The sequence below is a fragment of the Desmodus rotundus genome, chromosome 1, assembly GCF_022682495.2.
Source record: "Desmodus rotundus isolate HL8 chromosome 1, HLdesRot8A.1, whole genome shotgun sequence".
NCBI lineage: Eukaryota > Metazoa > Chordata > Mammalia > Chiroptera > Phyllostomidae > Desmodus > Desmodus rotundus.
This window is the reverse complement of record NC_071387.1, coordinates 82,890,337-82,905,925: the sequence shown is the minus strand read 5'-3', so window position 1 is coordinate 82,905,925 and position 15,589 is coordinate 82,890,337. Positions and strand designations below refer to the sequence as shown.

The 15,589-nt window shown below is 39.2% G+C and overlaps 1 protein-coding gene across 2 annotated transcripts in view; it reads left to right on the top strand.

Annotated features, from left to right (window-relative positions):
- The window catches only part of SHC3 (SHC adaptor protein 3), a 227,318-nt gene extending 212,502 nt beyond the window's left edge, over positions 1-14,816 (top strand). For both annotated transcript variants that reach the window (XM_024563359.3, XM_024563358.3), the window contains exon 12: positions 14,420-14,816. In XM_024563359.3, coding sequence (XP_024419127.1) covers positions 14,420-14,548 — 129 coding nt within the window. In that variant the 3' untranslated portion in view covers positions 14,549-14,816. The remainder of the gene's footprint in view (positions 1-14,419) is intronic.
- Positions 14,817-15,589: the final 773 nt, after the last annotated feature.

Below are 15,589 nucleotides of genomic sequence, written 5' to 3'. Positions count from 1 at the left end.
TTCTCTTCTGTTAGTTCAGTATTGGCATACAAAATCGCTCTGGATATTAATTTTGTATCCTGCTACTCTGCTGAATTCATTTATCAATTCTAGTATTTTCTTGGTGGAATCTTTACAGTTCTCTATGTACAGTATCATGTCATCTGCATATAAAGACAGTTTTACTTCTTCCTTTCCAATTTGGATGCCTTATTTCTTCTTGTCTGATTGCTGTGGCTAGAACTTCCAGTACTGTGTTGAATAAGAGAGGTGAAAGTGGACAACCTTGTTTTGTTCTTGATTTTAAGGATGATGGTTGTAGTTTTTTGCCCATTTATTATGGTGATGGCAGGGAGTGTCATATATGGCCTTTGTTATGGTTAGGTATGTTCCCTCCAATCCCACTGTGCTGAGAGTTTTTATCATAAATTAATGCTGGATTTTATCAAATGCTTTTTCAGCATCTATTGATATGATCATGTGGGTTTTTTTATTCATTTTTTTATGTGATGAAGCATATTTATTTATTTGCAAATGTTATACCAACTGTGCATTTCTGGAATGTATCTGAATTGATTATGGTGTATTATCATTTTGAAGCATTGTTGTACTTTGTTTGCTAATATTTTGTCAAGGATTTTAGCATCTATGTTTATCAGGGATATTGGCTTATAATTTTTTTTGTAGTGTCTTTATCTAGTTTTAGAATTAGGATAATGCTAGCCTCATAAAATGAGTTTGAGAGACTTCTGTACTCCTGAATTTTCTGAATTAGTTTTTGAAGGATAAGGTTTAGTTCTTCTCAGAAAGTTTGTAAAATTCACCTGTGAAGCCATTCCATCCAGGGCTTTGTTTTGGGGGCATTTTTTAAAAATTACTGCTTCAGTCTCACTAGGTGTAAACTGTTTATTCAGATTCTCTGATTCTTTTTGATTTAGTTTTGGAAAATTGTATGTTTCTAGGAATTTATCCATTTTGTCCAGCTAGTCCAGTTTGTTGGCATATAGTTGGCATAATATTTTATCATCCTTTGTGTTTCTTTGATGTTGGTTGTTATTTCTCCTCTTTCATTTCTGATTTTATTTATTTGGGTCCTCTTTCTTTTTTTCTTGATGAATCTGGTTAAAGATTTGTTGTCTTTTTTATCTTTTCCAAGAACCAGCTCTTGGATTCATTAATCTTTCATATCATTTTTTAGACTCTTTTTTTGTTTTTTTCCGCTTTGAACTTTATTATTTCATTTCTCCCCCTCACTTTGGGCTTTGTATATTGTTCTTTTTCAAGTTTCTTTACGTGTAAAGTTAGATTGTTTATTTGAGCTTGTTCTTGTTCTTTGAGATAGGCCTGTAATGCTATGTATTTCCTTCTTAGGATTATTTTGTGTCCCAGTATTCCACAGATTTTGGATTGTTGTGTCCTTATTTTCATTTGTTTCAAGGTATCTTTTGATTTCTTCCTTGATCTCATTGTTAATCTATTCATAGTTTAATAACATGTCATTTAGCTTCCATGTCTTTGTGTGTTTTTCAATTTTCTTCTTGTGATTGATTTCTAGTTTCATAGCATTGTGGTCAGAGGATATGCTTGATATGATTTCAGTCTTCTTAAATTTATTGAGACTTGTTTTGTCTCCTAATATGTGGTCTATTCTAGAACACATTTCATATGCATTTGAAATGTATGTATGTTTTGCTGCTTTGGGGTGAAATGCCCTTTTTGATATTAATCATATCCATTTGATCTATGTGTCATTTAAAGTGTTTGTCTCCTTCTTGGGGTTTTTGTTGTTGTTTTTGTTGTTTGTTTTTTTGGTCTGGAAGATCTATCCATTGAAGTTAATGAGGTGTTAAAGTTCCTGACTGTGACTGTATTTCTGTTGATTTCCCCCTTTTTGTCCATCAAGATTTGCTTCACATATTTAGGTGCTCCTATGTTGGGTCCAAAAATGTTTACTGGAGTTATATCCTTTTGTTGGATTGTCCCCTTTATCATTATGTAGTGTCCTTCTTTGTCTCTTACTATCACCTTTGTTTTAAGGTCTATTTTGTTGGCTATAAGTATTGCTGCTCCAGCTTTTTTTTCCTTTCCTTTTGAATGAATTATCTTTTCTATCCCTTTACTTTGAGTCTGTGTGTATCTTTAAATCTCAGGTGGGTCTTTTGAAGGCATCCTATATATGGGTTTTGTTTTCTTATCCATTCAGCTACCCTATGTCTTTTGGTTGGAGCATTTAAACTAATTTACATTTAAGGTGATTATTTATAGATACGTATTTAATGCCATTTTATTGTTAGACTATTTTCCTGTTTTTTTTTTCTTTCTCTTTCTCTTCCTCTTCTTAAAGCAAGCTCTTTAACATTCACTGCAGTACTGGTTTGGTGTTAACAAACTCCTTTAGCTGTTGTTTGTTTGTTTGTTTGTTTGTTTTTGTCTGGGAATCTCCTTATTTCTCCTTCAATATTAAATGATAGCCTTGCTGGATAAAGTAGCATTGGTTGTTGGTCCTTGCTTTTCATCACCTTGAATATTTTGTGCCACTCCCTTGTGGCCTGAAATATTTCTGTTGAGTAATCAGATGACAGTGTAATTGGTGCTCCTTTGTATGTAACTATGTGCTTTTCTCTTGTGTCTTTTAGGATTATTTCCTTTTCTTTAAGCCACCCCATTTTAATTATGTGTCTTGGTGTAGGCCTCTTTGGATCCAACTTGTTTGGGACTTTCAACTGCTTGGACTTGTGTGTCTTTTTTCTTCACCTCATTAGGGAAGTTTTCAGTCATTATTTCTTCAAATAGGTTCTTGATCCCTCGCTCACTCTCTTCTTCTGGTATTCCCTTGATGTGGATGTTGTTATGCTTCATGTTGTCCAAAATGTTAAGCTCTCCTTATTTATTTTTAATTAGTTTTTCTTTTCTGCTATTCTGCTTGTGTGTTTTTTCTACCTTGTCTTTCAAGTCACTGATTCAATGCCCTGCTTCATCTAACCTACTGTTTATTCCTTCCAGTGTATCATTTATTTTGCATATTGCATTCTTTATTTCTGACTGGTTCTTTTTTATGGTTTCTATATTTCTTTTTCATTTTGTTGAGTATCCCTATAATCATTACTCTAAACTCTATCTGATAAATTGCTTGCCTCCATTTCATCTAGTTGTTTTTATTGAAAATTCTCTTGTTCTTTCTTTGGAGTCTGTTTCTTTGTCTTCCCACTTTGGCTGTTTCTTTGCATTTGTTTCTAGGTATTAGGTAGTGCTCCAAAGACTCTGGTGTAGACCTTTGTCAGATGCTGCTTGTGACTCGCCTTGAGCAACCTGTTTGGAGCTATCAGTGATCCACAGCATGTGGCTCCCTATGCAGGGCCTGTTTGTGTGTAGAAAAAACCAGGCTGCACATGAAGGCCAGCTTTGGTCAGTGCCAGGCCTGGGGGAGGGTCAGCTAAAGTCTCAGAACTCCCAGAACTCCCAGAGCTTCCAGAGCTCTGGCTTATTTGTTACACTAATCACTGATAAAGCCTCAAGCTGTACTCAGCAGCCTGGTTTAAGTTCTACAGGGTGGGGCAGAGTGATGCTTGTAGGCAGGTCTACTGCTTACCCTCATGCTGATGCCACTTGGAGGCAAGTACTCTGCCTGAGGAAGATGGCTTCTGCAGTATGAGGAATGACTCAGCATGAGATCCTGGTGGCTGTTCCTTTAATTCTCTTCCCAGAGCCACCAACCTTAGACTCTCCTCATGCATCTTCTAGTCCACTCTGCTCTCTCTCTACCAGAGCCCAGGGTAAGTGGCTGCAGACAGAATTTTGTACCTTGGTCCTTTAAGAGGCTCTCTGCATCTCCAGCTGTCTCTCCCTGTTGGTCAGAAACCCTGCTGCATCTCACAGCTGTTTGTTATCTGTGTTCCTTTCCTGGTCTGGTCCTGTAGGCTGGGCAGCTTCTCCCATGCTTCTCAAGGGGTACCCTCCATTTGCTGATATATTCATCCAGCACCTCAGCTGCCACCAGTGGGAGCCCAGCCAGCCCTCTCATGACATCGATGCACTCTCTACTCATCATGATGTGGTGATGTGGCTTCTTCTGTTTGTCCTTGGTTATAAGGCTTTTCTCCCTCTTTTTTTCTTAATATAAGCATTTACAGCTATAAATTTCTCGGCTTTAGCTGCATCCTATAAGTTTGGTCTGTTTTGTCTTAATTTTCATTCCTTTTAAAGTTTTTCTAAGTTTTCTGCTAAATTCTTTTTTGACCCAATGGTTATGTAGTTTTTTGTTTAATTTCCATGTATTTGTGAAATGTTTTTCCTACTGTTGATTCTCAATTTCATTCCATTTTGGTTAGAGAAAATAATTTGTATTAGTTCTATCATTTTAAATTTATTTTATTTGTTTTATGAGTAGCATATGCTCTATCTTGGTGAATGATCAATGTGCACTTGAGAAGAATGTATATCCTGATGTTATTGAGTGCCGTGTTTTATAAACGTTTGTTAGTTTTGTGGTGTTGATCAAGTCTTCTATTTCCTTACTGATCTTCTGTCTAGTTGCTCTATCTACTATTAAAAGTGGGATATCTAATTCTGTAACTGTTATTGTTGTGTTGAATTTGTCTATTTCTCCCTTGATATTTGTCAGTTTTGCTTAGTGTATTTTGGTGCTCTCTTGTCATATTTTGTGTTTATAATTATTATGTCATTAATATTAATGAATTAACTTCTTTTTATCTATATGAAATGTCCCTCTTTATCTCGTAACTTTTTTTTTAGTTTTGAAGTCTATTTCCTGGTATTTGTATAGCTTTCTTGTTGCTGTTTCTATGATATATCTTTTGCCATTCTTTACTTTCAATTTACCTGTATCTTTGAATCTAAAGTGTATCTTCTATAGACAACATACAGGTAGATCATGATTTATCTACTCTAACAATCTCTGTCTTTTGATTGAATTATTTAATTTATTTACATTTGATGTTATACTGATATAGTTGGACTTACATTTGCCATTTTCTATTTGTTTTCTGTGTGACTTGTGTGCTTTTTGTTCCTCTATTCCTTCTTTACTGCTTTCTTCTGCATTAAATAGATATTTTAGTTTCTTGAATAACTTTTTCACTATATTTGTTGACATTATTTTTAGTTGTTGCCCTAAGGTTTGACATTTACATCTGAATTTACTAGAATCAACTGTAGATTTGTACTATCTTACTTCCTATAATATGTAGAAATGTTATACCTATATAACTCTATTTCTCCTCCCTCCCTTTGTATGGCATTGTTGTTATATATACTACATATATTAATGTTATAAATCCAACCATACACTGTTATAATGATTACTTTGCCCTTTGAAATTATTTCCTCAGTCCAGTGCAGCTTGGCTCTTTCCCACCTCCTTGGTGCTGTTATAAGCAAATTTGTTATACATATATTACATTTCTATTCAGTCCCAACATTACATTATATACATACTATTTTATACATTGTTTTAATGTTAATCTCAAAGTTTCCAATTGCCTTCTTCTTGAGAGAAGACACCTATGCTCTCCTCACCATATTGTTACTATTATCTAGCTCTTCCATCTATTTTTGGAACACACCTATAGACAGTCATAATGTCTAATAGATTTCTAGAACAAACACATCACTCCAGAAACATATTTCAGTTGCACTCCAGATAAGTTTCAGCCTGTTATATATAATGTATCATGTTCTTTCTTGGTTTTTACTTAGTTTTCATTAGAATGGTTCCTCAAGTGCCTTCCTCAGAACAGGTTCAGGAGCATGAAATATTTCATCTCTAGCTATCCAAAAAACATATTTTGAAGTCACTTTTGTTTCATAATACAGTTGGTTGTAGTATGACTGGTCTGATTCTTGATCTTTTGTAGGTTACAAGCTCAGTGGGAAGAAATATTGCTCCAGGCATCCAAAGTGGCTGGTCTTATTAGGAGTCAAGAATACTAGGGAGCCTGAGAAACATCTCAAAAGTGATGGGAAATCAAAATAAGTAATAAATGCAAAGTGTATTCTGAGTTTTTCAGTTGTACCAATGAGGCTGAACAATCTCACTTTGTCTGCTCTCTGCCACAACTTCCAGAAATCCCAAGTGACATGTGGGAGGTCAAAATCCTTCTTGTTTAGTTTTCCTTTTGCTGTCTATTCTTATCCAATTTTCAGAAATTCAGATGAAAATTAATGTTTCAAAATGTATTCATCCAGGCTCTTCTATGATTCACTTTAGTGTTTAAGTGGCTGTGCAAAGCAGGACAGATTCAGAAGATTCTGCTGTGGATGAGAAACACCACTGGCCAAAAATTCATGGGTCTTGGGTTCGAATCTAGTGCTAGTCTCTAATGCTAGTTGCTATGTTAACTTGACTAGTTACCTAACTTATCCACTCTCATTTTTAGAAGGATGAGTTCACTGGACCTTAGTTCTCAACTTGAGTGACCTCAGACCATCCTGGTGATTTGTAGAAGCACAAGCACACCCCTTCTCTACCCCAAGGTTCTGACTCAGCACATCTGGAGTGGGGCCTGGGAACTGCATTTCTAGCAGGTTCCAGGTGCTTGAGGTTCTTGGCTAGCTTCAGCTAGGAATGAAGATTCTGTGGGACTTGGGGTGGGGGCAGAGGTCCCAGCTGAGGAGAAGGAGACCAAGTTCTGCCCACACTGCTAGATGACCCCCTGGTCTCCATCATTGGCAATGTGTCAGTACAATATACAGTTCAATAGAGATTATGCCACCAGTTCAGCCATGGTCACCTCTGGCCTTGAGTACCCAGATGGAATAGGAGCCAGGGAGCCACATTAGTGTCCTCCTCACTCTGGATGTGACTAGTCAGAAAACATAGGCTAACAAGAAGAGAAGAGTCCATCCAGGACCCTAGCTGTATAGGGATTCAAGTTCAGTTTAACTATTTGGATGGAAAATAAATGCTCATATGCAGTAAGGCATTAATTAGAAGAATGTAAACAATTGGGGCACAAGATCCTAAGACTGACTCTTGGCATTGCATTCTGGGGGCTGACATGGGCCTAGAACTGTGGCATTTGTGCCAAGGAAGGACCTTGATCTTGCCTTAATTTCAAATCTGGAAGAGGCCAGGCAATATGACTACAGTGGGCTGCATCCCACTTATATTAGGCTGTACTGAGGCATGAGCCTTTGGGGATGGAAGTCTCCTTATGGATCCCGCCAATGCTGGCACAGTAGACTAAGGACAGCAGCTCTGTGCATGCAACCTGTTCCAGCAGAGCCAGAGTTTTAATCAGGAAACATTTCTGTCTGATGGTGTGGTGCATTCCAGTGTGACCCTTTGGAAAGGGCCACATGTCACCTTGCCATCAAGTGAGGATAGTCTCTCAGCCCAGCTTCTCATAGCCGCTTGAGCAAGGTGGGGACTGTGGTGTGCTTGGGGACTGCCTCTTTCTGCCTCATTCCTGGGATGTACATTTTGGTGCTTTAGTGACAAGGTTGTTCCATGGCTAAGAAGTTTGGGGAGGGCAACACCAGATAATCCTGAAGGAACCTTCCAGCTCTTATTTTAAATTTCCTGCCACCACTGCCATGTTCTCCTGGCCACAAAGGGTGCTAGAGGCATACACGTTCACCCTAGCCAGGGGATGGCGGCATCTCACCTGTAAGAGCTCAAGACAGGCAAGAATCCAGCCTCCACTGGGCCTAGAGGCCCAGCCAGGCCTGAGGGAGAGCCACTGCTCACAGCACTCTTTGCTTCTCTTCTTGGTTTTCTCTGTGCTGATGGATTTTTACAAAGGTATCAAGTTAGCTTTGCTGGATGAATGTGTGCTCCCTGGGCTGGCTGCTAGTCATGGAGGTCACTAATGGCAGACAGCTTTGGGGATGTATTGAGTGCATTGGTCCCAGCCTCCTCCTTTAGCAGGTGAATTAGGACTTTCTTCAGTTTTCAGAGCAGTGACTTATCCTGGAGACTTCATAGATGTGAGCCTGAGCCTGTGGTGGTCAACTAGCAGGTCCCAGAGTGGGTTTCCTGGGCTGAGAATACTACACTTGGAGACACTATGTTCTGTTCTATCCAGGTACAGAGCTCCTAAAAGTCATCTTGGAGGTGGATTTGTTGTGTTTGTTACATTTCCCAACTGAACAAAAGGTTACAAACCCATCCCTGCTGGAGTTCCAATGGACTGGCCCAACTGCCCCATATCTGGGAGGGAATTGAGGCTCACATGTGACATGATTTGTGTGTTGGCTGACCATGCCTGCCACTCGGCTGTCCTCTCCTCTGACCCCCTGGATAATAAGCAGCTCCTTGCACTACCCCAAACCTCAGACGTCATTGAAATGCTCATGTGCACCACTTCCTTCTTCCACTGCTGTGCACTCCCAATGCTTACCAGAGTAGAAAGTACAGACTGGACACCAGGCTCCCAGCACCCCTTCTGACAAATGTCCATGCTCTAATTATTCAACCTTGATGGAGGAAATGTGCAGAATAAATATGGTGGTGGTGTGAGGAACTCAGAGACTTCACTTGGTCTCTGTTGTGTTCCCATACCTCAAATCTGGACATTCTACTTCAAAAACTGAGGTCCTGAGGTAGACCCACTGCCTCCTGCCCCTATCCCTGCATCTCCCATTGTGGACACTCTGTGGGATGGGTAGGATGATGCCTCTGACCATTCAACTTATGGAGGAGCTGAGCATACATTTCTGTCCCTGACTGGGGGAGAAGTATACTTTCATTAAGCTGCAGTAGGACCTTGGGGATCCCTGCCTTGAAAAGGTAACACAATTTTAGGAATAATAGTTTCTAGAAATCAAACCAAAATGGAAGTTTTTTTACCATAAACAATTCCGGGAATCCTAAAGTGGCCTTGTTTAAAGTCTTGCCCTCTCTCCTTTGTGAAACTTTGTCTCCCCCGCTGCTTCCCAGAAAGGCTTATCCCACCCCACACTATCAACTTGAATACTTAGTCTCCTCTTTAAAAAAATAGACTTTATTTTTTAGAGAAGTTTTACATTCACAGCAAAACTGAGAGAGAAGGCACAGAGATTTCCCACATACCACCTGCCTCCACTCCTGCACAGTTTCCCTCATTATCAACATCCCACCAGAGTGATCCATCTGTTAAAACTGATGAACCTACGCTGACACATCATCACCCAGAGTCCATGGTTTACATTAGGGTTTGCTCTTGGTGTTGAACATTCTGTGGGTTTGGAAAAATGCATAATGGCATGTAGCCACTGTTATTGTATTGTACAAAATAGTTTTACTGCCCTAAAAATCATCCTTTATGCTCTGCCTAGTGATTCCCCTCACCCTTGAAACCACTGATCTTTTACTGTCTCCATAGTTTTACCTTTTCCAGGTATATAGTTAGAATCATATAGTACATAGACTTTTCAGATTGCCTTCTTTGAATTAGTAATATCCATTTAAGGTTCCTCCATCCTTTTCGTAGCTTCATAGCTCATTGCTTTTTAGCGTTAATAGTATTTTATTGTCTGGATGTATTTACCAGTTTATCTACCATTCATCTAGTGAAGGAAGCCTTAATTGCTTCCAAATTTTGGCAATTATGACTACAGTTGATATAAACATTCACATGCAGGTTTTTATGTGGATAAGTTTTCAGTTCCTTTGGGTAAATACCAAGGAGTGCAATTGCTATAGCATATGATAAGATTATAAGTTCAGTTTTGTAAAAAAAACATCAAACTATATCTTCTAAAGTGGCTGAACCATTTTGCTTTTCACTAGCAATGAATGAGAGATTCTGTTGCTCCAAGTCCAGATCAGCATTTGTTGGTGTTCTGGAGTTTGGCTATTCTAATTAGTATGTAGTGGTTTCTCATTGTTTTAGTTTACATTTCCCTGATGACATTATGTGGAGCATCTTTTCATGTGTTTATTTGTCATCCTCATATCTTCTTTGCTGAGTTGTCTGTTAAGATTTTGGGCCCATTTGTCAAACTGGTTGTTTTCTTATTGTTGGTTTTAAGAGTCTTTGTATATTTTGGAAAACAGTTCTTTATCAGATATGTCTTTTGCAAATATTTTCTCCCAGTCTATAGCTCTTCTTTTCATTCTGTTGACAGTGTCATTTGCAGAGCAGTGGTTTTTAATTTTATGAAGTTCAGCCTATTATTTCTTTTATGAATTATGTCCTTGATGTCATATCTAAAAAGTCATCACCAAAAGTCATGACTAAATCCATAGTCATCTAGGTTTTTTTCTATAATTATCTTTTAAGACTTTTATAGTTCTGCATTTTACATTTAGGTCTATCATCCATTTTGAATTAATTTTCCTGGAAGGTGTAAGGTCAGTGTCTAGATTCATTTTTTATATGTTATGTACAGTTGTTCTAGCACCAAGAAAAGATAATCTTGGCTTCATTGTATTGTCTTTGCTCCTTTATCAAAGATCAGTTGACAATATTTATGGTGGCCTATTTCTGGGCTGTCAATTTTGTTCTATTCATCTGTTTTTTTATTCTTTTGCCAATAAAGTAACTTAATAAAGTAATCAACTTTAGTATGCTTTATCAGCTGTATTAAGTCTTAAAGGCAAGTAGTGTCAGTCATCCAATTTTGTTCTTCTTTAATATTGAATTGGCTATTTTGGGTTTACCTCTCCATATAAAATTTAGAATCATGTTGTCAATATACACAAAAAAAAGTTGCTAGGATTTTGATTGAGATTGCATTGAATCTACAGGTCAAATTTAGAAGAACTGACATCTTGACAATATTGAGTCTTCCTATCCTTGAACGTGAACTACCTCCCTGCTTATTCTTTTATTTTTTCATCAGAATTTTGTTTTCCTCATATAATTGTGCATATATTTTGTTAGATTTATACCTAAGTATTTCATTTTTACAGTGCTCATATAAATAGCATTATGTTTTCAATGTCAAATTCTACTTGTTCATTGGATATAAGAAAACAATTGACTTTTGTATATTAATCTTGTATCCTGCACTTGACCACAATTGCTTATTAGTTCTAGGAGGGTTTTTTTGTCAATTCTTTTTTATTTTGTTTGTAGACAATCCTATCATCTGTGAACAAAGACAGTTTTCTTTCTTTCTTCCCAGTCAGCATAGCTCTTACTTCTTTTTCTTGTTTCACTGCATTAGCTAGGACTTCTGCTGTGACGTTGAAAACAAGTAGTAAGATGGCGTATCCTTACCTTGTTTCTGATCTTGGTGGGAAAGCATCACATTTCTCATCAAGTAGGATGTTAGTGGTAGAATTTTTGTAGATATTCTTTATTAACTGGAGGAAGTTACCCTCTATTCTTAGTTTATTGACAGTTTTTTATCATGAATTACTAATGAATTTTATCAAATGTGTTTTTTTGGTATCTATTGATATGATCATATGTTATTTTGTCTTTAGCCTGTTGATGTGATGGATTACAGTAGTTGAATTGATTTTCAGATGTTGAACCACTCTTGCATACTCAGAATAAATCTCATTTGGCTATGCCGTGTATACATTGTTGAAGTCATCTATGTTCATAAGAGATATTACCTTGTAGTTTTATATTTTTTTGTATTGTTTATGTCTGTTTTTGATTTTAGGTTAATATTAACTCTACAGAATGAGTATTTCTTCTGCTTCTATCTTCTAAATGAAATTGTTAGAGACTTGGTACAATTTCTTCTTTAAATATTTGGTAGAGTCCACCAGTGAACCCATCTGGCTCTGGTGTTTCTGTTGTAGAAGATTATTAATATTGATTCAGTTTTTTAAATAGAGATTGTCTATTTACTGTTCTAAGAGTTTGGCAGATTGTGTCTTTCAAGGAATTGGTCTATTTTATCAGAGTTTCCAAATTTGAGGGCACAGATTTATTTATATTTTTATAATCCTTTTAATGTCCACTAGACCTGTAGTGATGGTCATTTTTTAATTTCTGATATTAGCCATCTGTGTTCTTGGTTTCTTTTTCTTAGTTTGCCTGGTTAAAGGCTTATTGATTTCATTTTTTCAACAAACTGGCTTTATGTATCATTGTTTTTTTTCTATTGATTTCTCATTTAAATTTTATTGATTTCTGTTCTAACTTAAAAAATTTGTCTTTAATCCTCATCTGAGGACATTTTTTCATTGCTTTGAGAGACAGAGGGAGAGTGGGGGGGAGAGAGAGAGAGAGAGAGAGAGAGAGAGAGAGAGAGAAAGAGAATCATGTACAAGAGAAACATTAATTGGTTGCTTTCTCCTACCTACCCTGACTGGCGATTGAACCCACAACCCAGGCATGTGTCCCAACCAGGAATTGAACCTATGACCTCTCAGTCCATGAGATGATGCTGCAACCAACTGAACCACACCAGGGAAGGCTCTGTTCTAACTTTTATTATTTATTTCCTCTATTTACGTTGGACTTGATTTTCTCTTCTTTTTCTAGTTTCCTAGGGTGGAAGCTTAGATTACCTTCAAACCTTTCTTCTTTTCCAATATATGCATATTTTAGTCAAGTCTCCTATAGCCTGACAAAACAAAGGGTTTTATCTTTATGTTAGTTTTCTCTTTGCAATATAGAGCCTCACACAGTTGTTTGGGGTAACATTCTGTCTATCATAGCCACAGCAAATCCTTCCAGATACCTGGAGAAGTTTACTCTAGGTTTGTCTGGGCTACTGAGTGATTTTAATCAGCCATTGGCATTTCTGGCACATAGCAGGTGAGTATACACGGAGAGCTCTGTGGGTGGCAAGTTCTCTGGGCAGGAGCCAGACCCGGGTTTCACTGAGTGTTTATAGGGAAAAAAGTGAACTGACCTATTTCTTTAGGCAGTAATTTTATAACTTACCTCTTTTGTGGGCCTGTTTTCATGTGTGTTTCTGTTAGCTAGTCCAAATGCTCCAAAAACACTGACTAATGGTTCTCAGCTTGGGTAGCATGTTGGAATCGTAGATGTAACATAAAACGTGTTGGTGCCTGGGCCCCACCTCAAGTTCCTGATAGAGTTGGTCTGGGTGGAGTTTACCAAAGCTCCTTAGACATGAGCCTACATTGAGACTGCTGTCCCAGACACTTTCCTGTCATAAATCCTCCTTAATCTACCCCTGCTACCCCAGACTTACATTAGTGTTAATTGTTAAGAAGTGAAAATAAGGAGTCGATGTCAAGTCAACACACTGACAATAGTAGTCTCAAGTTGAGCTGGATGCTCCCAGCTTACAAGGAAGGGCTTGCCTGCCTACATCACTAAGATGGTGTTTCTGGGCCGGAAATTCCAAGGAGCTCCAGGAAGATTAAACAACCTCAGTGGAAAGATGCCAGAAAGTCCTACAAAAAAAGTTCCTTTCTGAATGTGTCAGTGACACTACATCTTTAACAAGGCTTAATGCCGAAGAGCCAGGCCTGGGAGGTCTCTTCCCTCTGGTGCTTATAGAGATGGGTGGGGAGGGAGCCAGCCTCAGAATTGGATCCTAGGAGAGGAAGACATCCTAATTTCAAAGTTTTTGCTATTGCCTTTGGCCACGAATTGGTAGAGCCTACAGCAGATGGCTTGGGCAGGGGTTTCTGGTATGTATACCTGAAGCATAGATTTGGGGTAGAAGTGAGATCTGGGGCTGAAGGCCCAGGGAGAAATGCCCCATTGGTGAGATTATGAGGGGAAGAGACAAGAGTGGCTACCTTAGGGAAGGAGGGAGAGATTAAGAGTTTAGGGAAAGGAAAATATTAGGACAAGTAGGTCAATAGAAGAATAAACCTATCACTTGAGTCCCTGAGGGAGGGGTGAGAGACAGCTGGTTGCTACAATGGAGAGATGGGCTCCCAGCAATAAGGTAGAGAGAGAGGTTGGGGCACCCAGGCATTCCAGACCCACTATGAGGGCCATCTAAAGGCCTGGGTGTAGCCAGGCACATGCTCCTTGCCTCATCTCCAACTCGCTCTCATAGAAGTAGGCCCAGGTGTCTGTGTTCAGAGTTTGCTGGGAGATTGTTCTTGGCCAGGCTTCATACTGCCTTCTTCAAGTGTGGTCTGTATCTGGGGTATGCCAGCTCAGTGTGTGTGTATGTGTGTGTGGTGGTGGCCCTCAGGGACAGCCATGTAAAAGCCTGAAGGTGGGAAGGCATGGGAGCCTGCAGATCTCAGTGAGCGGTACAGGACAGCTAGACCGGGGTTTCTGCGATGGACCCTATGAGATCAGGAGGAAAGCAGGGAAGAGAAGGCTGGTAGGGATCAGGGGAGCTCACCATGGCACCTGGTTGTGGAAGGTGGGGGAGGCTGTGGCTCAGTCCCAAAGGAGTGGACAGATGAACAGACTGAATAGACTGTCCAACATCAGTGACTAAGGATTTTGCAGACACCATCTCTGAGAGTGTGGGGTGCCCCGAGACCCCTGAGAAATGACGCTTCAGTTCAGGTGATCTGCCTGACACCAAGCAAGGTGCGTTCTTTTATTTCTGCCTGTGGGTGATACTAACTTTCCCTCCATACCCTTCACAGATCCGGACAAAGGACAAGATCTTTGACAGCATCAGCCACCTCATCAATCACCATCTGGATAACAACCTGCCCATTGTCTCCTCCGGGAGTGAGCTATGCCTCCATCAGCCCGTGGAGAAGAACCCATGACCAGCCAGAAGCCCTGTCTTGACACTGCACCATGGTCAGGAGGACTCAGTTCTTTCTGGTAGATGTATATCAGGCAATAGGAACTCAGGCAGCTGCTCATAGGCTCAGAGCCTTATTCCAAAGCCCTAGGAGGAAAGTATCTGAAAAGTGCAGGGTTCGTAAACTTGTTCTGATTTCTTCTGATGTGCATAGTAAAGGTGTACATACCTATACATCCTGTACAAATGATCCCTCTATATTTCTACTTTTTAAGACTAAGAAAGAGGTAAGACTAATGTTCTGTGCTGTATGTTTTTAATGAACAAATGTTTGGCTGTAGTTGTCTGGGCAAAAACTTAATTCAACTGACCCATTCCACTGGGAAAGTCCACTAAGAAGGTTTTATCTGAAGTTCACCTAATAAGCACAAAATAGGGAGTAGAAGCAAGCAGGAGAGTTGGTAATTGACACAGGGTTGTAATAGAATCAGACGAGATACTACCCAAAGAGGTCTAGGTCTGCATGCAAAGCAGTGTTGTGCTGGTTCTAATGGCTGTCCCTCCTCCTCCAAAATGCCTCCTGGGCTGTCTGCATCACACCTAAGTGTATGAGGGCATCCAGTACCAGAAGGCTCCTATAGCTACTTTAAGGAGCAGGTGTCACATCAGCTGTTTTGAGTCATGCTGAGTCTAGGAATGCTGTCCCCTTTGACTTTGGTTGTCCAGGGTTTCTTGGGAATGCATTTTACTGACAAATATGGTATAAAACAAGCCTCACTAATGAAGATTAGTGAAAATAAGCCTCAAAATGAGGTGGTTTGGCAAAGCATTGATTTGTATGTCTTTCTGGTTGACCAGTTGATTCAAGGCTGCTTCAGTAGCTATTGGTAAAGTTGCCCCTCACCTTCTTATATTCAGTAGAGAAAAGAGCATGTGTACGAGCTGTGCCAAACAGGGCACACACATGCTCACAGTTCTGTCCTGGAGACACTAGCATCAGCCAGTTGTTTCTCCTGGGCCCATGCTTGCCTGAAGCTGGGCACTTGTGAGAATTTGAAAATCT